The sequence below is a fragment of the Calypte anna genome, unplaced genomic scaffold (assembly GCF_003957555.1).
Source record: "Calypte anna isolate BGI_N300 unplaced genomic scaffold, bCalAnn1_v1.p scaffold_208_arrow_ctg1, whole genome shotgun sequence".
Classification (NCBI taxonomy): Eukaryota; Metazoa; Chordata; class Aves; order Apodiformes; family Trochilidae; genus Calypte; species Calypte anna.
Genome location: NW_022045482.1, coordinates 103456 through 127661, shown reverse-complemented (window position 1 = coordinate 127661; position 24206 = coordinate 103456). Strand labels below are relative to the sequence as shown.

At 51.7% G+C, this 24206-nt stretch overlaps 1 protein-coding gene and 1 pseudogene across 1 annotated transcript; one reads left to right on the top strand and one right to left on the bottom strand.

Moving 5' to 3' along the window:
• Positions 1-24206, top strand: part of LOC103527165 — a 172807-nt pseudogene that overhangs the window by 85044 nt on the left and 63557 nt on the right.
• Positions 12119-14319, bottom strand: LOC115600295 (zinc finger protein 3-like). Its single transcript, XM_030468650.1, has 2 exons — positions 14286-14319; positions 12119-13312 (listed from the first exon to the last, which is right to left on the bottom strand). Exon 2 carries the CDS (start codon positions 13137-13139, stop codon positions 12459-12461), a length of 681 nt encoding a protein of 226 aa, XP_030324510.1. The 5' UTR covers positions 13140-13312; positions 14286-14319; the 3' UTR covers positions 12119-12458.

Sequence of the window (24206 nt, the reverse complement as noted above, 5' to 3'; positions counted from 1 at the left end):
GCTCCCCACAGAGACCCCCATGACAATGGTGTCCAGGCACCAGACCCTGCATCACAAAGCCCTGGTGGTGGCTGTGGAGATGCCCCAGGCCTGGAACTGGCTGGGACTGTGTCACTGAACAATGGAATCATGGAGTGGGTTGGGTTGGAAGGGTTAAAGATCATCTAGTTCCAACCCAACCCATTCCATGATTCCATGATCCCACTCAACTGAAGCCAACCCTGCCCCTGTCCCCATGAAACTCCCTTCTTAAACCCACCCACAGCATCAGCCTCACTCAGCAGCAGTGTCTCTTGGAGCTGCTCAAGGATGAGCTTCCTGTGCTCCTCCTGCTCCATGATCCTAGAGATCATTCCCATGACCCTCCAGATCATTCTGAATCCCAGAATACCTCAGGCTGGAAGAGACCCCTCAGCATCTCCTTGTCTGAGTGCCCTGCTCAAGACAGGATGAACCAGATGAGGTTGCTCAAGGGCTTCCCCAGTGTGGCTTCATCCACAAAGGGGCTGGAAGTGCCTTTTGTCCCAGCCCACAGGGGGATTATAAAGGCAGCAAACAGTGTTGGCACAAGTGCTGGACACTGAGGCACCGTCACTGCTTGCCAGGAGGACTTTGGATCCCTGATGGCACTGTGACCCTCATCATCTCGTGAACTTCCCACCAACCACATCACCCACCTCTTCAATCCAGACATCCCCAGTCTGGCTACAACAGGACAATGGTAGAGCATGGCAAAGGGCTTGCTAAAGGCCAGGTGCACCCCAGGCCTTTCTGTGCCCTGCCCACTCTGCTTCAGCAATCCCCTCTTTGTCTTTCACCTGCAGAACACAGCACTACTCACAGAATACCTCACAGAATACCTGAATACCAACCCTTTGAAATTTCCAAAGGCAAGGGTCTCATTTCCTTGCAGAGGAGCCCTCTGGATTTCCTCGCACTGGAGTTAGAATTATCTCCCTTGGAGACCTTGGTTATCCAAGGGGTGGACTTGATCTCAGAGGTCTCTTCAAACCCAGACGATTCTATGATTCTATGATAAAATTAGTCAAAATCTGAAGTGGGCTGGAGAGAATTAGCTAAAGTCATGTTGAGCCCAAAAATCTATCACGGTTTAATGCTGGGCCGGCAATTAATCAAATTACAGATGCTCTCTATTAATCCCCCCTCCCCTCCCAGATAAAGAAAGGAGAGAGGATAACGGAGAGAGACTGATGGGTTGGGAACCAAACTGCACAGCTTGAAATGAAACTGTAATGAAAGAAAGGAAAAATTTCTAAATCTACACAAATAGACAGGAAAATTGATACCACGGTCCTGCCCCCCTCTCCCCCAAGAACTCTCACGTCACCACCGAGGCTGCAGGGCGGCCCTGGAAAAGTCCAGCCTGGACTCCTGGACTCAGCAGTGCTCGGTGGCTGGAGGCAGGAACACAGAGATTAAGGCTGGCACAGCTCAGGAACACAGGCAGAGGAACGGACGGAATCCTCCCAGGATGCTGAAGCAAACAGGAAGAGGAGAAGGGAAGGGAGCATCACAAAGCCCTGGTGGAGGGCCCACAAAGCCCATTCCATGATTCCATGATTCCATGATTCCACTCAATTGAAGCCAACCCGGCCCCTGTCCCCATAGAACTCACTTCTTCATTCCCTACATGCCAGTATTTCCATGCCAGGCCCTGTGAGCCATGGGAGGTCCCCCCACTGCTGGTGGGTGAGTGTGTGGGCTCCGGGGGCCTGGGCTGCCCACCCCAGGAGGCAGCAGCCAGGGACCCAGCCCCGTCACAGCATCCCCGGGCAGGGACCCTCCCTGCCCCCACTGCCAGAGCATCCCTCGCTCCGGCATCCCAGGGCCCCCTCCCTCCCCGTCCTGCCCTCCCTCATCACACCCTCATCACACCCAAGGCTAAGGGGGGTCAGAGGCAGCAGCACAGCCCTCAGGGCTTGGCACGGGGGATGCCCAGGAACACTGCTCCAGCTCTCTGTCCTTGGGGATGCTCCAAAGACCCTTGGGTGGCCCAACTGGAGCCAGGACTTGGACCCAACACCACTTTTAGGTCCCTGGGTCAGCCTTTGGCTCTGGGATGGGCAAAGCCCTTCCCACCACAGCCCCTGGGACCTCTGGGTGCTGACTAGGGAGGGGGTGCCAGGGGGAAGGCTCCCGGGCTCTGCCAGCCCCTCGGGCTCCTGCTGAGCAAAGGAGACTGCCCCATCCTGATCTGTTCCACCTGGCTCTGCTCCCCAGGAGCTGCTGGAGGAGAAGCCCATTGGCCTGGACACCACAGTGAAGCCATCATGGGCTTCCTGCCCCAGCCCCCAGTTTGGTCCCCCTGGTGCCCAGTGGCCCCAGCAGCACAGTGCCCAGGAGGGGGCATCCCCAATTCCTTGATCCAAGAAGGACGCAGACACTGGGCCAGGGGGTCCCACTGGGTGTTCCCTCCAGAGATGACTGCCAATGCCATGGCCATTGAGATGTCCCCCACGGCATGGGGATCAGACCCGATCTCCAAGCCTGGGGTCTGTCTCCTCCTTGCCTGCTCTGAAGAGCATCTCTCTGTCCCTGCAGCAGAGAGGGGCAGCCTCCTGCAGGCCTGCTTCTCCAGAATCTTCTGTGTGAACACCCAGGGCACCAAGGCTGTCCTCTGCTCCAAGGGATGCCATGGGTTTGTCCAGCTTTGAGGACAACTCTTCCCTGTCCCTTTCAGGGAGAGAAGAAGGGTGAATAGAGAGCACCTGTCATTCCTTTAAGTGCTGGCCCAGCCTTAAACCGTGACAGGGATGAACCACAGGAAGCTCCCCACGACTGAGACCCCTTCCTGGGCACACTCACAGCTGCCCCCATGCCCGAGGCTTCCAGGGCTGTCCCCAAGCCTCTGATCCTCAATGTCCACACTGGAAACCATGCTGCAGAGCTGGGACACAGCACTGCTGACTGCTCCACCCTGGTTCTGCAGAACTTCTCCCAGCTCTGGCCTCAGCACAGGGAACCAAGCCCGAAACCCTGCCCAGCTCCCAGTGCAAGGAGGGGGACAAAGAACATCCCTCCTTCCCTGCCAGCCCCCGCCCCCCCGACTGCTGCCAGAGCCCCTTGTCCTCCCTCTTCAGTGCCCCCCACACTAGCAGCCTGACCCCCTCCCAGATGGACTCTGCCTCACTGGCAAGGGGACCCCAGCCCCGGGGCTTTCCCCCTCTGCCTTTACCTCTGTCCAAAGCTAAGAGCTCCCACCACAGGTCCCCAGGGAGGTGGACACCCCTTGGGAAAGCTTTGGGGGATGTTTCTGGGGGCAGTGAGTGGCTGGCAGCAGAGGCAGCAGCAGCAGTGGGATGCAGTGACCCGTGCCCCATCCCAGGCACATCAGCACCTCCCAGCTCCTGCTGCCCTTCACCACGTCCCATCCAGAAGATGGCTCTGCCAGCGACTTTTCTGCCCGGGGCTCTCCCTCTCAGCATCCCGGTTTTCCTCCTCCCCAGGAAGGTCTTCCCGGCTGCCTGACCCAGGGCTGCTGCAGCTCCAGCCCTGTGGGGAAGCCTCGCAGTCCTGGCAGCCTCTGGAAGTTGAACATTCCTGAGAAATGTTCTGGGTAAGAAATGCCTTTGGCTCCTCCTGGTCTGGGGGGGCAGTGTGAGCGAGGGGACCCCCAATGGATGAGTGGGGATGATGGGGACTCACCCTGCTCCGGAGCAGGGCCCAGGCAAAGGCTCCCAGCCAGCTCCAGTTCCCCATGGGACCCTGACCCCCATTTTCTGTCTCCTCCCCAGCAGACCCTGGCTCTGCATCCCAGTCTCATGTCACAGCTGAGATGTGCTGGGTGATGCTCGAGGTGACAAAGCTCCTCTCTCCTTCCTCCCACAGATGTTCATGAAATACCTCCAGCCCTCCCATCGAGTAGACATCATCCTCATGGCCATCAAGAAGATGAAAGACCCAGGGCAGTACAGCAGGAGCTGTCTACCTACATGGTAGACATCCTTGTGAGCCAACCTGTCTTCCATACACAGCATGTGAGTAGCCCGTGGGGGGCAGAGCTGATGCTCCAGCCCACTGGGGACTTCTCCTCCCCTGGCTCCATGCCTGCCCAGCACTGGGATCATCCCAAGCCAGTGGACTGCAAGGGGAATGGAAGCAGCTCCCTGTGGCAGCTGGGGAAATGGTTGTGCTCTCCCTGCTGCACCAAGGGCCTGATGCAAAGGGCTGTGGGGAGGAGGAGCAGCAGCAGGGTCCTTGCCGCCCAGCACTGCCCTGGCACCTCCTGCCCTGTCTTGGCCTCTTGCAGGGATCAGCAGCTGCAGCCCTGGCTGCCCTGCAGTGGGTGAGGACAGGGCTGGGCACCCTGCCTGGGACACCAGGGCTCAGCCTGTCCCTCCAGCATGCCAGGCTGGCACTGGAGCAGGACTGGAGCACAGAGTGTCGCAAGAAGGGGCTGACACACGATCAACATGATCAGTCAAATCCAACTTTATTAGAACATCAAACGTATTTATACCGAATTATGCCTACTTGTCAGAATATCATTGGTCAACAGTTGCAAAAGCTTGACTCACTATTGGTTAAGTGTTAAACATAAACTCCGCCTCATGCGGTTTCCCACACCCCGAACTCTTCAGCCATGACGCTCCGCCCCCAAGCTTCTGGGTCTTTCCCAGCAGCATGAGTTTAACTGTAACCCTGGCTCAATGATGAGCAAGGCCTGTAAGGCCTTGTGCAGGCCAAATCCAGTCCTCTACAATTCCCCCGTTTTCTTTACCAACCGTAAAACCGCCCAAATTGTGCATAGCATTAGATATCATTTCTTTAATACATTGCAAAATACAAGGAATACAGAAAAGTAACAACAATAAAACCAAGCCAACATAGCAAACCATGTTAACAAGAGACAAAAGCCATCCTGATAGCCCAAGACTACTAAGCCAATCATGGAACGGATCTACCTGTTGTTGAATTTTCTGAGTGTGTTGCTTCAAATATTCCAAATCCGCATGAATGCTTTGACTATGGTCAGAAAGATTCATGCAACACATTCCTTGAAAATCTTCACAACCATGACCTTGAGCCAATAATAAAAAGTCTATTGCAGCACGATTTTGTAGCAAGGCATGTCTTAAACTATTTTGATCAAGCAATAAAGACTCTAACACTCTTGTTGTAACATTGGCCTGTTTTTCTGTCCAACATGCTAATTTTTCTAATTCACCAAGTGCATTACCCGCTGCTGCTCCAGGCACAAATATAGCCAGAGCAACATGAGCAGCAGTACTCAACAATTGAACATTATCATCACAGTCTGGTGTAAGGCCAAGGCTTCTCTTTTCTCTATTGTTGGTATTAGAGATTATGTTGCGTAATCCAGCATAAGAGGGGGCAAACAATGTCAAAGATCCTAAGTAACAAGGGCTGCCCACAATACCTTTAGGGATTCCTTGCCAAGCTCTATCAGCACATATTAAAAATACTTCAGGGGGTAAGGCATAAGCAGACTCATTTCTCCAAAGATATGTCCCAGCTGCCGGGTTTCTCTTGCTTCTATCCCCTACCGGATACATGATGGATGCATGGGTGGTAGAATCATTGAAGCCACAATAGCCACTTTGCGGAAAGTAAGAATGTTGCTTTGTGGATACATCTGGTGCATTTGCAGGATATTCCAATGTGCCAAATTGTATGCATGTGGGCGTCCAGTTTCCAGAAGTATTGCCAATGGCTTGAGACCCTAATAATTGCAACTCTTGAGGGTCCCACGGTAAGCTATTATTTAAGCCATTTATCAAGGTGAGTGCACACTGGGCAGCTGAATCAGTATCTTTACATTTTCCAGTGGAAAATTTTCCAAAGGCAGAGGCGTTGTATCCTGGAATTCCAATTAAACAAGTGCGAAATGGATCTGTGGCAGAAGCCATAGCAATACAAAAATCTGTGTTACCTGTCTGCTTAGACCATGTTACCCACAGGTTTTGTCTGTCATCGATAGAGTTAAGTGCAACACCCTTGACCTGTCTTACATATCCGACATACACAAACAACACAACAACAATCTTCATGTGGATTGTGGAGCAGGCTTCACCCATCGACTTGGGATCCATCGCGGTCCATCCCCTGTAGAAACACAAAAATAGCCTCTTCCAATAAATAACACATCTACCGGCCCATGCCATTCTCCAGTCTTTGGGTCCTTATACAACACCTTCATGTCAACAGGTCGCACAGATGTTCCACCTTGATGTTTTACAATTGGTGGAATATTTTCATCCCCAAAAATGCATAAATGATTTAATACAAACAACACCATACTCAGCCGTTCAGCAGGACTACCTGTCTTATGCTTTTGCAGATACTGTTTTAATGTCTGGTTTGCTCTCTCAACTACGGCTTGCCCTGTCGGAGAGTGAGGTATCCCTGTAGCGTGAGATATTCCCCACTGTTGGCATCCTAATTGCATGCCATGACTGCTGTACGCGGGCCCATTATCTGTTTTCAGTACCTTTGGAACCCCCATAACAGCAAAACATGCCATTAGGTGTTTCTGTACATCCTTCCATTTTTCACCAGTCTGAGCAGTTGCCCGTATCATATGGCTATAGGTGTCGATAGTTACATGCACATATTTCTGTCTACCAAACTCAGCTACATGCGTGACATCCATTTGCCATATTTCATTACTGCTTAAACCTTTTGGATTCACTCCTAGACCCAAGCCTAGTCCTCGATTGATATTGTTACAAATAGGACACGCTTGCACAATAGCCTTAGCGTCTGCAAATGACACGCCAAAAGCCTTTACCAGACCTTTTGCATTTTGATGAAATTGAGCGTGTGATTCTCTAGCCTTCGCGAAGCTGGAGACTGGTGCTGATAGTGACACCAAATGATCCGCTCGTGCATTACCCTCACCTAGACCCTGATCAGTTTTATGGCTCCTTATATGTATTATACAATACTCCGCAGATCGCCACTTTACGGCACGCCATAGCTCCCACAACAATTCCCAAAGCCTAATATTGGAAACCTGTTTTATCATTGATTCTTCTATCCGCTGCACGATCCCAACAACATACAAAGAATCTGATACAATATTAATTGGTACATCAAGCCAATTTGTCAGTGCCCAACTGACTGCTCGCAATTCCAAAGTTTGCAAGGAGTCATTTTCTTCTGCATGTAATAAGTTTGAGTGCCACTTGCCATCAGCATTCCAGGTGGCCACAGCCCTTCGAGATCGTTTGCCTGCATCAGTAAATACCGTAACGGCATCTGCTAATGGAGTTGTTGACAATTTTGGTTTTCCAATCCAATTATAGTTTGCCATCCATGTTAAAACCTTATCCTTTAATGGTGTAATTACAATTGATGCCCCACTAGTTAAACAGGCACTGGCAAGTGCATCACAATTCTGCATATACCACTCTAAATCTGCTTTTGCAATAGGCACATAAATACAATGTGGTTCACAACCGCTAATACTACATATTCTTTGACGACAAGTTTTTATCAATTCTGCCCAAATCAAAATTTTTTGTTGAATTGTGGTTCTGGGTTGTAAGGGTGGGAATACCCATTCTAATACCCTGGTCTCCCCCGTTTTCTTTAAAAATTGTGTAAGAGCTCCACATAGATGCTGTTGACCATACAAAACAGTAACATCAATAGGTGAATCAGGATCTCGTCGGGACACACAACGCGATGTAATATGATGCGCTATTTGCTGAATCGCTTCATGGTGATCTGCTAAGATTGTAACTGGTTGTGCCGGGTCAGTACCTTTTAACAAAGGTTTTAATGGTTCTAACATATCATTAGTAATACCAACCACGGGTCATAACCATTGTACATCACCCATAAATTTTTGAGCATCATTCAATGTTTCTAATTTCGTTGCCAATTGCAGCTTTTGTGGACTAATATGTTGTTCTGTGATCTTCCAACCTAGATATTTTATTGGCGTAGACCGCTGGATCTTCTCCTCTGCAATTGTTAATCCCGCTTTTTTCAGCTGGACTGCTATTTGACGTATTTGTTCTGTTGACCACGGGCTATTTTGACAAAACAATATATTGTCATCCATATAGTGATAAATAATTACTTTCTCAGTTGACCATCGGTCTCGCAAAGGCTGTAGTGCTGCTCCTACATATAATAGACACAATGTTGGTGAGTTCTTCATGCCCTGAGGTAACACAGTCCATTAAAAACTATCGGCAGGAGCTTGTCGATTAATTGATGGCAACGTAAAGGCAAACCTACATGTGTCCTGTGCGTGAAGATGGATGGTGAAAAAACAGTCTTTTAAATCCACTACCAATAAGTCCCATCCTTCAGGTAACATTGATGCAGCAGGCAAACCAGGTTGCAATGCTCCCATAGCAACCATTTGATCATTAACAGCCCTTAAATCATGTAACAAACGATATTTGCCTGATTTTTTCTTAATTACAAATATAGGAGTGTTCCATGGGCTAGTTGACAGCGTTAGATGACCTTGTTGTAGCTGCTCCTTTACTAGCTCGTGAGCAGCCTGCAGACTTTCCTGTTTTAGCGGCCATTGCTCGATCCACACTGGCTCATCCGAATGCCACTGTAGTGGGATCGGGAAAGTCCATGCAGTGACCGCAATTACACGTTTTTTGTTTCAGTCTTTGTGGTCAACACAGCACCCAATTGGGTGAGAATATTTCTTCCTACTAACATCTGCACTGGTGGCGGCAAAGGCAAGATGGAACAAACAGTGACCATGGATTTACCGTCACATGCAACTGTAATTGGTGGTGAAAGCTCAGCCATTTGTACTCCTTCAACACCTGCTAATGATGAGGTTTCCACTGTAGTAGGCCAATCTGGTGGCCACACCGCCTTTGAAATTACAGATGAATCAGCACCAGTGTCTAGTAATCCCTTTATGGTTATAGACTCAGTTCCATGCGTCAACTCCACCTCAATTTCTGGTCTCTTATGCATTCGTGCAGTTAACATAGTCAGTGGAGCCGTGGAGGATCCAAAGCCTCTCTCTCCTCTGACTTGTCGGCTATAAGGCACAAGACCTTCTGCGAGGTGTGGCAAAGGAATCAACTGAGCTATTTTGTTTTCTTTAGGGATCACCAGGGGTGGAAACTGAGTGGAAACCATAATCTTAATTTCACCCTGATAGTCTTTATCAATTAGCCCTGTCGCCACTATTAGTCCCATCATTGTTGCAGAGGAGCGACCTATCAATAAACAGCCCACGGCTTGACCGTGAATTTTCACTGGGCCATACACACCCGTAGACACTTTACAAGGTTTTTTATCTAACAGTTTAGTTTCTACTGAGGTTGCCAGGTCCAGGCCGAGGCTTCCGGGGGTTGCTGGCTGCAATTGTTGAACACTCCGGCTTGTTGAGACTGCTGAAGGGGTGTGTCGGTTGAAACCTGAGCTGTTACTTGTGTCGTAGCGCGGTGCCCCCCCGCGCTCCGCTGGCAGTTTCCCGACTTCTGAGTACGGCAGGCTGCAGCATTATGAGTATCTGCTTGGCATTGAGGACACCATACTCTGTCCATTCTGCAATTCCTTCTAACGTGGCCAACTTGCCCGCATCGGAAACATTGAAGTCCTCGGGACATTCCTCGGGCTTTCCTTGTTTTCTAGACTGGCGCAAAGGCATTAAGGCAGCCATAACTTGGCTATTTGCATTAACAATGGATTCCCCTTGACGCTGCAATCCCGACTCTAAAGCTTGCGCCTGCCTTTCCAACCCTGCTCCAAGACTTTTAACTGCCTCCGCCAACATTGCCATCGGACCAGTTGGCATGCTCTGGGCTTTTTGCAATAACTCAGAGATAGTCCAAGTAGGTCCCAATGTGGCAATTAACTGCTGTGTCTGAGGATTGCCGTTCTGAGTTACACACTGCTTAAGTATCCCTTCCTGTATGTCATTAGACACTTGCACAGCTCTCATAGCCGCCAACAACTTATCGACAAAACTGTCTAAGTTCTCATTTTTTCCCTGTTTGATACCCATATAATATGTAGATGTGGTTCCATCTTTTATTTTTTCAATACACATCTTTACTATATCATTTGCTGTGGTAAATTTGGCTGGTCCAATTAATGCCTGCATTTCTACTCGAGCATAACGTCCCGTCCCAGTTAGCTCATCCACGGTTACTCCAAATAAGGGATCATTTTGTTGTCTGGGAACGGCTACTACCTGCCGTGCCAATTTTTCCCACAAATCAGTAAAAATAATAAAATTTGAGGGGGACAAGATCAATTTCATTACATTATAGGAATCCTTAGGCAACATATTGTAATTTTCCCAAATAAACCCCAACATCTGTCTAGCAGGTTCAGATTGAATACCATACTGCGAAACAGTCTGTCGAAGCTGAGACAACAGCTTCCACGGCAAATTTGTAATCTCTGCATGGATCCTTCCCTGGCCAGCTTGGGTGTAAACTACCGGTAAAGCTAATTCATCTTTCCGCACCAAACGACAAAATCCCTCTTCATCTCCTTCTTCCTGCAAATTTTCCGCAACTTGTCGCCAATAACTATTTCTATCTCTGATCACAGTCTCGCGTCTCATGCATTCCTCCTTAGGTGGGGACAATGGCGGGGGTAATGGCGGCGCAAACGGTTCCGCTGACTCCCTCTGACCTAAATCAAGACTTTTCTCCACCTCCGCCTGAACAGTCCCACCCAAATTTGCTACCGCTGCAGCACTATGCATTCGTAATTCGTTCTGTACCTCCTGACTTAGTGCCAGTCCTCTATGCAATGGTTGAGACCCGTTCGGATCACGTTCTACCGCGGCTAATCGAGTACGAGCCTCGTGAGCAACCTTTCGTTCATTATAATGTCTATTTAATTGATCAGATACCGCTTTCCACGACTTTTCATGGTTTTTAGCAACTTTGTCATCGTCAATTGCCTGCAGCCATAATTCATGGCCAAGCTTTTTCCACTCCTCTCTTTCAAAAACTTCACTAGGGTCACTAAAATATCCCAATTGCTCTGCGTATTCTAACAAAGGAGACAATTCCTTTTTCCAATCTACTTTCACTCCCCGCTTTTCTAAAAAGCACTTAAAAACATCATACGTCGTCTGCCTTTCCATAATTTAAGCGTTAATACCTGTGCGCACAGCCACTCTGAGCAGTATCGGCTTACGACTTCTTCGGCTCACAGACTCCTCTTATCGCTGCCTTTCCCAGGTCAGCACGCAGGTAGTCTCCAGTACTGCTGTCCCGGGCCGGTCTTCTTGCTTCCAGTTTCGCGGCCGAGCCGCCGGCTGTTCCCGACTTTTACTCCTCAGACCAACATAGTCCAAGATCCCTCGATAGGGTCCCTGTTCGGGCGCCACTTGTTGCAAGAAGGGGCTGACACACGACCAATATGATCAGTCAAATCCAACTTTATTAGAACATCAAACGTATTTATACCGAATTATGCCTACTTGTCAGAATATCATTGGTCAACGGTTGCAAAAGCTTGACTCACTATTGGTTAAGTGTTAAACATAAACTCCGCCTCTTGCGGTTTCCCACACCCCGAACTCTTCAGCCACGACGCTCCGCCCCCAAGCTTCTGGGACTTTCCCGGCAGCATGAGTTTAACTGTAACCCTGGCTCAATGATGAGCAGGGCCTGTAAGGCCTTGTGCAGGCCAAATCCAATCCTCTACATGGAGATATTTCAAAAGAGCCTGGATGTGGCACTGAGTGCCATGGGCTGGGAACCATGGGGGGAATGGATCAAGGCTTGGACTTGATGATCTTTGAGGTCCCTTCCAACCCAGCCAATTCTATGATTCTGAGATTCTATGAACAGCTGGAGTCATGGCCATCAGGACAGCTCAGTCTCTCTCTTCTCCATCAGCTCTATCTCCTACCTCTCCAGTCACTCTGCTGGAAGCTGCTTTACCCCCACCCCAGCGTGGGACAAGGAGAGGGGGCTTTGGGGAGGGGGCCCCAACCTCAGAGAACCCAAAGCATTCTTCAACCCTTTGCACCCCACCAGCCACGAGGGATTGCTCCTTTCTACATTTGTAACATTTTATTGAGTATCTTATTAATAAAAACAACCAAGTGGTATCGAACCTCAGGCTAGTGTGCCCCCACCCAGATATGCAAGACAAATTTATGGCTCTAAATAAAAAAGATCCTAGTGGAAAAGAATTCTTTTCACCTCAAAATCACACAGCTCACGTTTTCTTTCCAAGTCCCACTGCAAAGTCCCACTAAAATGTTCCACATGGCTGTTCCCTACCAAAAACCAGAAACAGACATGGTCCCATCCTGCCCCATCCCTTGAGGAGCGTCTCATAGTGATAATCACTTCCTCCTTTTGCCTTATCTGGGAAAAAAAAGATGTCCAAGCATGGAAACTCTCAAGCTTGACCTTGCCCCTTCATTCCTGGTGATGGCTGAGGTGGGTCTGGTGGTGAGAGATGAGATCGCAGCTCTGGTAAAAACTCTTCTCACACTGGGAGCAGCTTTAGGGTCTTTCACCCCTATGGAGTCGCTGATGTCTCAACAAGTGGGAGCTTCCCCTGAAGCCCTTCCCACACTGGGGACACGTGTAGGGCTTTTCCCCAGTGTGGACATGTTGGTGACGAATCCAGGAGGTGCTGTTGTTGAAGGCTTTCCCACAGTGAGTGCAGGGATACAACTTCTCTCCTGTATGGATGCGGTGATGCTGTGACAATGCAGAACTGTGGGTAAACTCCTTCCCACACTCCAAACATTTATAGGGTTTCTCTCCTGTATGGATGCGGTGATGCTGTGATAAATTGGAACTCTGGGAAAACTCCTTCCCATACTCCAGACACTTATAGGGTTTCTCTCCTCTATGGATGCGATGATGCTCTGATAAACTGGAACTATGGGTAAACTCTTTCCCACACTCCAAACATTTATAGGGTTTCTCTCCTGTGTGGATGCGGTGATGTTCTGATAAATGGGAACTCTGGGTAAACTCCTTCCCACACTCCAGACACTTAAAGGGCTTCTCTCCTGTGTGGATGCGGCGATGCTTTGATAAATGGGAACTATGGTAAAACCCCTTCCCACACTCAGAACATTTAAAGGGTTTCTCACCAGTATGGATTCGTTGATGCTGGATAAAATGACTTCTCCTGCTAAAACCTTTCCCGCAGTCAGGGCAGGTATAGGACATGGTGTCTGTGTGATGGTGTCACCGTTGGACCAGATCCGAGCTGTCTCTAAACCGTCTCCTGCAGTCAGGACATCTCTGGGGTCTCTCACCCCGATGGATTTTCTGATGATGGAGCTTGGCCAAGAGGATCCTAAACCTTTTCCCACATTCCTGGACAGTGTCAAATGCTTTTCCTGGATGGATTCAATGATTTCTCAGTAATGTGCTTTGACCAAAAGCTGTCTGATCTTTGGGGTACCCAGAGAGGTTTATGCCCAGATGGAGTCACCCCGTGCCTGTGAAAGAAGCCATAGTGCAGTGACAAAGTAGGGGTGGGCTTTTTGTGGGGTGAAGGCAGCCAAAACCTACATCAGTCCTCCTGTGGGTGAAACTGGAGTGTGAGGTGGAATGAGGAGGTTTCCCATAGAGGTGGACACCCACTGCTCATCCTTTACTTCATCTTTAGGTATTATACTGGCACCTAAAACTCAAAGGGGAACTGGCTGGGGTGCAGGGTACTGGGGTTGTGAGCCAGTCCTGGTGTGATTTGGGATCACTCATTTCAACTTACACTCCATGAGATATTTTAGTTCTCCCCTATTTCTGGCAACAACCCTTGGGGTGATTTAGGGATCCTTTCGTGCCACCAAACATCTCTGGTATGATTTATGTTCTCCACTGTGGCATCAAATCCCCACCATGACCTGGGGTTCTCCCATCACACCCACATGCAGGATGAGCTGTCATCCACTGGGATGAGTTTGGGTCCCCAGAGATGTTCTGGGAGTCCCTGACAGTGGCTTCTGAGGCCCGGGATTATTAAGCCCCTTAAAGTATTCTGGACTTGCAATCGTTACCCCTGGCTCCAGGGGGATTTCAGGGTGCCCAGTTGCAGCCCCCAAACTGTTGGGATGACTTGGGGATCCCCTATCACAGCCCTGCAAACCAGAAGGAGTTGGGAATGCCCGGATGAGGTGGGGGAGAACCAATCACAGCTCCTCCACCCTCCTGAAAAAGGTGGGGGGTCACCAATCCCACCACCCTCACCCCGGGGATAAGTTTAGTTCCCCCCTCTCACCCATCCCCCTCCCTCCTCCATCTTGTGCTGCTCTCCCCCAGTTGGAGCGGTACTGGGATAACCACCCCCCTCCCATCACCTCCCGGTACCTGCAGGGGGGGCACAGCCCAGGCCGGTGGGCAGGGGGGGCGATGCTCTGGCAGTCACCAGTTGGGGGGTCCCGGCTGCGGGGCGGGGGGTGTGGGTGCAGCCCCGGGGCGGCAGAGAGAAACCTCCCGGGAGCTGCAGCGCGATCGCGGGAAGCGGCGGGGGGAGGAAGAAAAGGTGGGGAGGGGCCTCGGGGGGGAGGGACCCGACCTGGGGGTGAGGTTGGGAGTTGGCAGGGGAGGGGACACCAGGGTTGTGCCCTGGGGGGGTTGGGGATATCAGGCTTGTGGCTGTTAATTCACTGCTTTGCGCTGTAAACTCAGGGGGACCGTGACCAACCCAGGTCAGGGTTTCTGCCCTGAAGGTTCTTCCTATTTCATTTCCATTTCACACTCAGCTTCATGGAACAGAATTCACTCTGAAATAATTTTTTTTCCTCTTCAGAGCACCTCGAATTTTGGGAAGCTGCAGACTCCAACGAAACAAGCCCAGGGGAGATCAGAAGTGTTGTGTTGGGTTCTTCACAGCTCTGGAATGAGGGATCCATGTGAGCATGATCTTAAGTCCAGGGCAGCTGCTCTGACCTGGCCAACCCCAGAGTTCCACAGTATGACCACCAGTACCCTGCCTGTAGAGCAGGAAGTTGGACTGGATGACCTTTAGAGGGCCCTTCCAACCCTAATCATCCTCTGATTGAAGTTTGGGGGGATGGCTTGGTTTCTTCCATGGCTGCCTTCCCATCCTACCAGTGGGTCCCATCCTACCAGACAATCTTCCCATGCCTGGGACCTCCTCCTCCACTTGCTGTGGCCATCGCCTTTCCACTGGAGGCATTGTAATCATCATTAATTGTAACTCATTATTATTATTACGCTATTAAAGCACTTTTAATTTCAACCCTCGGGGATTCATTCCTTCTCCCCTTTCCCCTCCAAGGGAGTTTCCAGTGATTAAAAACCTTCTAAACTGCAAGGCTTCTCCAGAGGGGTGTGAGCTTTGGGAATGATCCCCTGGCACCCCCTTCATCACTTTTATCACACATTTTATCACAGAATCATCAAATGAGGAGGGATGAGGACGAAATGTTGGCAAGGGCTTGGAGTGACCAGTCAAGGGGGGAAGTGTTCAAGGCCAGGTTGGATTTGGCTTAGAGCATCCTGGTCAGGTGGGAGATGTCCCTGTCCATGCAGGGGGTTGGACCTAGATGATCTTTCAGGCCCCCTCAAACCCAAACCATTCCGTGATTCATGATTCTACAAGCACAAAAGTGAAGGTTATGGGCTGTGTAAAATACTCCCAGGAGTCTCAAAGGGGGGAATTGTCCTTGAAAGAAAAGGATTAACAGCCACAAAAGTTATTCCAGGCTTAAAATCATGAAGGGCTGGTTTAATGTTGGTGGGGAGGAGGGAATGGGAGGACACCCTTCCTGACCTGAGCACAAAACAAAGACCTCAGGAGCCTGGAGATAAGAAGCTGTTGAATCAGTGCTGCCAGGTGTAAATCAGGAGGACAGTGACCAAGGCTGCCTTTCCTGCCCTGAAGGTTCTTCTGTGTCTTTGGTCTGCACAGCAAACCCTAAAGTCTTCTCCAAAGGCTTCAGGCTTTGGGGAAATGTTTCCTGGCACCTTTTCTGGGAAAAAACTTAATAAACCAAATATCTGCACTCTGGGTGGGGATTGGTTTTTGAATCAGGAGACAACTGACAGAAGCCTGACTGCAGGCTGCTGGAGGCATCCTGTCTCATGTCCCATGGTGTCACAGAGCTTTCAGGAGAGCTCATGAAGCATCCCTCCTGACAGGCAAGGAGCAGTAACGCTCCTCTGAAGAGCTGTGCCAGCTCCTGGAGTCTACAGCCCGGCAGAAACACCCGTGCCCCACGCTCCCCAGGCTCCCTGGCAGCAGGACTGAGCGGCCACCAGAAACACTGCCTGAACAAACCAGGGGGATTTGGGGAGAAAAACCTCAGAATCAGCTCCTCAGACACCCAGAGCTTTTGCCAGCTGTGCTACTCGAGCATTTCAAGCACACCCAATCCAAACCCAGCTCTCACAGCAGCCACAGTGCCTCTGCCATCCACATCTTCAAGCAGGGGAAAGGAACCGCTCTGAGAGCTGCAGGGCAGAGGAGAGGGGCAGCTGAGAGCAGTCCCCGAGGGGAGAGCAGTGCTGGAGCAGAGACACCTTCCCCTCTGGGGAAAGGAGAGAGGAGAAGGGAGAGAGACTGAGGGGCTGGAAACTCAACTGCACAGCTGGCATGGAACAGCCCTGCTGGAAAGGAAAAGAAGGAAATCTAGACACAGAGACAAAAGCCATCTCACCTTCCTGCCCCTTGCCCCAGCCATGCTCACGTTGCTCAAGTGTGGCTTTTTTCTAAAATTGTATGTATTTCAGTAAAAAACTGACATCACCCTGGTACAGAGTGCTCCTCCATGAGCTGCAGATCCACACCTGCCCCTCCGTGCTCCTCCATGGGCTGCAGGGGACAGCTGCCCTCTCCCCACAGCCTGCAGGGGAACTTCTGGTCTGGCCCTTCCTTCAGTCACTGACCTTGGGGTCTTGTGGAGGGCTGGCAGCAGGCTTCCACCTCCTTCTCCAGGGACATCTTGGGCATTTTCTGCCACAGACATTCCATGGTCACCCAGGGCAGCTGCTGACTCCTGAGGGAGGTGCTCACCTGGTAAAGGGCACCCCAGGTCTCCACACCTCTTATATACCCCCAGGCTCCCCACAGAGACCCCCATGACAATGGTGTCCAGGCACCAGACCCTGCATCACAAAGCCCTGGTGGTGGCTGTGGAGATGGCCCAGGCCTGGAACTGGATGGGACTGTGTCACAGAACAATGGAATCATGGAGTGGGTTGGGTTGGAAGGGTTAAAGATCATCTAGTTCCAACCCAACCCATTCCATGATTCCATGATCCCACTCAACTGAAGCCAACCCTGCCCCTGTCCCCATGGAACTCCCTTCTTAATCCCACCCACAGCATCAGCCTCACTCAGCAGTAGTGTCTCTTGGAGCTGCTAGAGGATGAGCTTCCCATGCTCCTCCTGCTCCATGATCCTACAGATCATTCCCATGACCCTCCAGATCATTCTGAATCCCAGAATACCTCAGGCTGGAAGAGACCCCTGAGCATCTCCTTGTCTGAGTGCCCTGCTCAAGGCAGGATGAACCAGATGAGGTTGCTCAAGGGCTTCCCCAGCGTGGCTTCATCCACAAAGGGCCTGAAAGTGCCTTTTGTCCCAGCCCACAGGGGGATTATAAAGACACCAAACAGTGTTGGCACAAGTGCTGGACACTGAGGCACTGTCACTGCTTGCCAGGAGGACTTTGGATCCCTGATGGCACTGTGACCCTCATCATCTCGTGAACTTCCCACCCACCACATCACCCACCTCTTCAATCCAGACATCCCCAGTCTGGCTACAACAGGACAATGGTAGAGCATGGCAAAGGGCTTGCTAAAGGCCAGGTGCACCCCATGCCTTTCTGTGCCCTGCCCACTCTGCTTCAGCAATCCCCTCTTTGTCTTTCACCTGCAGAACACAGCACTACTCACAGAATACCTCACAGAATACCTGAATACCAACCCTTTGAAATTTCCAAAGGCAAGGGTCTCATTTCCTTGCAGAGGAGCCCTCTGGATTTCCTCGCACTGGAGTTAGAATTATCTCCCTTGGAGACCTGGGTTCTTCAAGGGGTGGACTTGATCTCAGAGGTCCCTTCCAACCCAGACGATTCTATGATTCTATGATGAAATTAGTCAAAATCTGAAGTGGGCTGGAGAGAATTAGCTAAAGTCATGTTGAGCCCCAAAATCTATCACGGTTTAATGCTGGGCCGGCAATTAATCAAATTACAGATGATCTCTATTAATCCCCCCTCCCCTCCCAGAGAAAGAAAGGAGAGAGGATAACGGAGAGAGACTGATGGGTTGGGAACTAAACTGCAGAGCTTGAAATGAAACTGTAATGAAAGAAAGGAAAAATTTCTAAATCTACACAAATAGACAGGAAAATTGATACCACGGTCCTGCCCCCCTCTCCCCCAAGAACTCTCACGTCACCACCGAGGCTGCAGGGCGGCCCTGGGAAAGTCCAGCCTGGACTCCTGGACTCAGCAGTGCTCGGGAGCTGGAGGCAGGAACACAGAGATTAAGGCTGGCACAGCTCAGGAACACAGGCAGAGGAAGAAGACGGAATCCTCCCAGGATGCTGAAGCAAACAGGGAGAGGAGAAGGGAAGGGAGCATCACAAAGCCCTGGTGGTGGCTGTGGAGATGCCCCAGGCCTGGAACTGGATGGGACTGTGTCACAGAATCATGGAATCATGGAATGGGTTGGGTTGAAGGGGTTAAAGATCATCTAGTTCCAACCCAACCCATTCCATGATTCCACTCAATTGAAGCTAATCCGGCCCCTGTCCCCATGGAACTCACTTCTTCATCCCCCCATGCCAGTATTGCCATGCCAGGCCCTGTGAGCCGTGGGAGGTCCCCACACTGCAGGTGGGTGAGTGTGTGGGCTCCGGGGGCCTGGGTTGCCCACCCCAGGAGGCAGCAGCCAGGGACCCAGCCCTGTCACAGCATCCCTGGGCAGGGACCCTCCCTGCCCCCCCTGCCAGAGCATCCCTCGCTTCGGCGTCCCGGGGCCCCCTCCCTCCCTTTGCTGCCCTCCCTCATCACACCCTCATCACACCCAAGGCTAAGGGGGGTCAGAGGCAGCAGCACAGCCCTCAGGGCAGGGGAGACCTTGGCTGGGCAGCGGGATGCCCAAGAACACTGCTCCAGCTCTCTGTCCTTGGGGATGCTCCAAAGACCCCTGGGTGGCCCAACTGGAGCCAGGACGTGGAGCTAACACCACTTATAGAACCCTTGGTCAGCCTGTGGCTCTGGGATGGGCACAACCCTTCCCAACACAAAGCCTGGGACCTCTGGGTGCTGACTGGGGAGGGGGTGCCAGGGGGAAGGCTCCCGGGCTCTGCCAGCCCCTCGGGCTGCTACTGAGCAAAGGAGACTGCCCCATCCTGACCTGTTCCACCCGGCTCTGCTCCCCAGGAGCTGCTGGAGGAGAAGCCCATTGGCCTGGACACAACAGTGAAGCCATCACCTCCATGGGCTACCTGCCCCAGCCCCCAGTTTGGTCCCCCTGGTGCCCAGTGGCCCCAGCAGCACAGGGCCCAGGAGGGGGCATCCCCAATTCCTTGATCCAAGAAGGAGGCAGACACTGGGCCAGGGGGTCCCACTGGGTGTTCCCTCCAGAGATGATTGTCAATGCCATGGCCATTGAGATGTCCCCCACGGCATGGGGATCAGCCCAGATCTCCAAGTCTGGGGTCTGTCTCCTCCTTGCCTGCTCTGAAGAGCATCTCTCTGTCCCTGCAGCAGAGAGGGGCAGCCTCCTGCAGGCCTGCTTCTCCAGCATCTTCTGTGTGAACACCCAGGGCCCCGAGGCTGTCCTCTGCTCCAAGGGATGCCATGGGTTTGTCCAGCTTTGAGGACAACTCTTCCCTTTCCCTTTCAGGGAGAGAAGAAGGGTGAATAGAGAGCACCTGTCATTCCTTTAAGTGCTGGCTCAGCCTTAAACCGTGACAGGGATGAACCACAGGGAGCTCCCCACGACTGAGACCCCTTCCTGGGCACACTCACAGCTGCCCCCATGCCCGAGGCTTCCAGGGCTGTCCCCAAGCCTCTGATCCTCAATGTCCACACTGGAAACCATGCTGCAGAGCTGGGACACAGCACTGGTGACTGCTCCACCCTGGTTCTGCAGAACTTCTCCCAGCTCTGGCCTCAGCACAGGGAACCAAGCCCCCAACCCTGCCCAGCTCCTGGTGCAAGGAGGGGGACAGAGAACATCCCTCCTTCCCTGCCAGCCCCCTGCCCCCCAACTGCTGCCAGAGCCCCTTGTCCTCCCTCTTCAGTGCCCCCCACCCCAGCACCCTGACCCCCTCCCAGATGGACTCTGCCTCACTGGCAAGGGGACCCCAGCCCCGGGGCTTTCCCCCTCTGCCTTTACCTCTGGCCAGAGCCAAGACCCCCACCACAGGTCCCCAGGGAGGTGGACACCCCTTGGGAAAGCCTTGGGGGATGTTTCTGGGGGCAGTGAGTGGCTGGCAGCAGAGGCAGCAGCAGCAGTGGGATGCAGTGACCCGTGCCCCATCCCAGGCACATCAGCACCTCCCAGCTCCTGCTGCCCTTCACCACGTCCCATCCAGAAGATGGCTCTGCCAGCGACTTTTCTGCCCGGGGCTCTCCCTCTCAGCATCCCGGTTTTCCTCCTCCCCAGGAAGGTCTTCCTGGCTGCCTGACCCAGGGCTGCTGCAGCTCCAGCCCTGTGGGGAAGCCTCGCAGTCCTGGCAGCCTCTGGAAGTTGAACATTCCTGAGAAATGCTCTGGGTAAGAAATGCCTTTGGCTCCTCCTGGTCTGGGGGGGCAGTGTGAGCGAGGGGACCCCCAATGGATGAGTGGGGATGATGGGGACTCACCCTGCTCCGGAGCAGGACCCAGGCAAAGGCTCCCAGCCAGCTCCAGTTCCCCAAGGGACCCTGACCCCCATTTTCTGTCTCCTCCCCAGCAGACCCTGGCTCTGCATCCCAGTCTTGCTTTGTCATTCCACTGAAGTAGCTTGTGCCCTGAGTCCTCCAGACCTTCCAAAAGGTGCTGAGGAGCTTTCCTGAAGCCTTCCTTCTAGTGCAGACTTAAAGGAGGATCTCCTCTGCTCTTTCTGTACAGCTGCAGCTTTGCTGATGACATCAAGCATCCAACAGTTGCTGCTCTCGTCTGCTATCATCCCACCCAGCAAGCACTGGAGAAGTTGGGTATCATCAGGACTCTGAGATCACAAACAAAATCAATCACATGCTGCCAACGGGTACTCTCCTGACTAGATCAAGACACCGTGGGACCTGCAGACCAGAAGGACTTTCTTGGCATAGAAGTTTGCTGTGTCTTTTGGATAAGGCAGCAGCAGAACAGGAGGCTGAGTGTACCCCACTGCATGAGAATGAACAGTCCCATAAGGCAGCTGAAAGCAAGCAGCACCCCAAAGCCCAGCTGGTCCTTGCTATGGGCTGCAGGCATGACTTGCAAAAAAAGGGACATGCCGATCCTCTTGCCACAAAAATAAAACCCCAGATCCAATGCTAGTGCTGTGGAATCTCAAGCCCCCACTTAAGGAACAGCAGCAATACACAGTCCTTCCAAGACATGCAGGTAGGACTGTGTCCCTCACACAGGCAGACGGATTGCTTGCCACAGTGGCCTTGTTCCACTCTGCAAGAGCAACTGGGCACATCTGTACGAGGTGGAGGATCACTGAGAGAGACCTTGGCTTCCAGGGGAAGGCTGGCAGTCAGGGAGGGAAGCAGCAAAGACAATCATGGTCTTGCTGACTGGAGCCCTCCAAGGACATGAGCTATCATGGGTGAGAGCACCACAAGACCCAGAGCTTAATGGTAAAAACCTTCCCTGCTCCATTATTAAATACGTCAATCAGACACATTACCAGTAGAAATAGGTATGCTACAGATTTCCACTGTTTAAATGTGGACAAAACAGTTTGGTATCTAAGACTGTCAGCACCTGCACAATTACACACTCTGCTCATACTCCTCCTTCTGTGTGTAAAGGGGATTTAACCAGACACATTAAAAGGGAAAAGAGCTTTCTGCTTCTTTTCCCCTTTCTGTAAGAAGCATCCTTCTGGATAAAGAGAACTGGAAACAAAGCAACTTTGTTATCTTGTGTTTCTGCTCTCAGAAGATCAGATGTGATTGTTTGGAATTAACAAACATGCAAGGAACACTTAGATTCCTCACAATCACTGTTCCCACAGCAGGGAATAAAAGCTCCATCAGTCAGTAGGGCTTTGCAAATAGGACACAAACACTCATCAGGGATGGGATCATCATCAGAGGAGGAGGAGGATGAGGAGGATGGCTCTTCGAATAAAGAGAAAGGCTTTTCCTTCTTTCCTCTGGCATATGCTTCCCTGGAAGCAGGATGGGGAAGGAAAAAGACAAAAGTTCAAGACGGGCACAAGGAAAAATTTTCCAAGCTTTGGATTGTATCAAAGGAAGTAAGAGATGGAATTTCTGGGTGAAATTTTATACTGGAAAGCCCAGTATCTCTCAGCCCAGGAGACCATATTTCTTCTTTGAACTTAGGACACGTTGCTGGCTCATGATCAACTTGGTGCCCACCAGGACCCCTCCCAGCCTGTGCTGAAGGTACAGAGAGGATCCAAGGCTGTGTCATTAGATACAGAGTATTTAAACTGGCAGACTGCAGGGCATGAAGAAGCAAGAGTGAAGGGGCTGGGACAACTGAAAAGCTCTTAGACAACGTTTTCTGTCAGAAATGATAGAAATGAGGGACAGGCATCAGTGACAATGTTGACGTTCAGCAAAAAAAGCAAAACAATTCCCAAAGGGGCCACTGAGACATTTCACTTCACTGCTTGATAGGAGCTGGAAATACATCAAGAGTAAATTCACTGAAGAGATGTTTTTGTTGGTGGTGATTTTCACAGCTGAATCAGCTACTAGCTGCCTTTTCCTCGAGAAAATAGGGAGAGAAAAGGGAAAAAATATTCTAGCACACTCCACCTCCAACCCCCAACCAACCAACACAGGTATTCTGACCTCTAAATCTCCTGCTCCACAATGACAGGCAGCAACCCCGCTTCTTCCCGTGACACTCCACTCCTCCTCAGAGCCAGGGACTGCAGGAAGGTTCAGCCAGGGCTGATCTCCTCCCCCCTGGGAACAGCTCCCTGAGCTGACACACAACCCCATCTCCATGCTGGCAGCAATGGGTGCCTGAGGGCTCCCTGTGGCAGGGCCGACTCAAGAGGGAGCTCCACGGCTCTTCCCAGCACCCGATGGATGTGGATTCTGAGGAGCAGGCGGCAGCTGCTGGGAAAGGAGCAGAGGGGAACAGCAGCCCAGCAAGGAGCAGGAGGAAAGGGGGATGGGCTGCTGGGCTGCCTGACTTTCTATAGGCTGTGGGCAGGAGATGGAAGGGAATAGTGACCCCTCTCAGATCCCTCAGGCTCACAGACCCTCCTTCTTTACTTCTCCAACTAGGACAGGTACCTTTGTTCCAATCAGTGGGAACCTCACCAGACCACCATCACCTCTCCAATAGGATGGACAGAGGCTCAGCAACTGCGTCTGCCAGCTCCTCAGGACCCGTGCCTGGACCCCGTGAGGTCCCATAAACTTGTGCCCCTGCAGGTTCTTTAGATGATCACAAACCTCTTCTTCTCCCCCAGTGGGGGCTCCTTGCTTGTCCCAGGCCCTGCTTTCCCCTGCTGTGGCCTCTGCAATGAGGCAATGAGCACTTCCCAGAGGAGACTGAGGCAAACAAGTCCTGGAGAACCTCAGCATTCTCAATATCCTGTGGAGCTAGGTCTGACATTTCCTTCAGGAGAGGGCCTCCATTTGCCTGGCTTCTCCTTTTATTCCCACCTAGGTACCTCTCAAAGCTTTTCTTCTTGCTTTTTCCATCCCTTTGGCCACAACAACCCCATGGGGAGCTCCAGGCTGGGCACAGAGTGGCTGGAGAGCAGCCAGACAGAGAGGGATCTGGGAGTTGGGATTGCCAGGAAGCTGAACAGGAGCCAGCAGTGTGCCCAGGTGGCCAAGAAGGCCAATGGCATCCTGGCCTGGCTCAGGAACAGCGTGGCCAGCAGGTCCAGGGAAGGGATTCTGACCCTGTGCTCAGCCCTGGTGAGGCCACAGCTTGAGTCCTGTGTCCAGTTCTGGGCCCCTCAGCTCAGGAAAGAGGATTTAAGTCCTGGAGCGGGTCCAAAGGAGGCAACTGGGCTGGTGAAGGGATCCAGCACATATCCTATGATGAGAGGCTGAGGGAGCTGGGGGTGTTCAGCCTGGAGAAGAGGAGGCTCAGGGGAGACCTCATC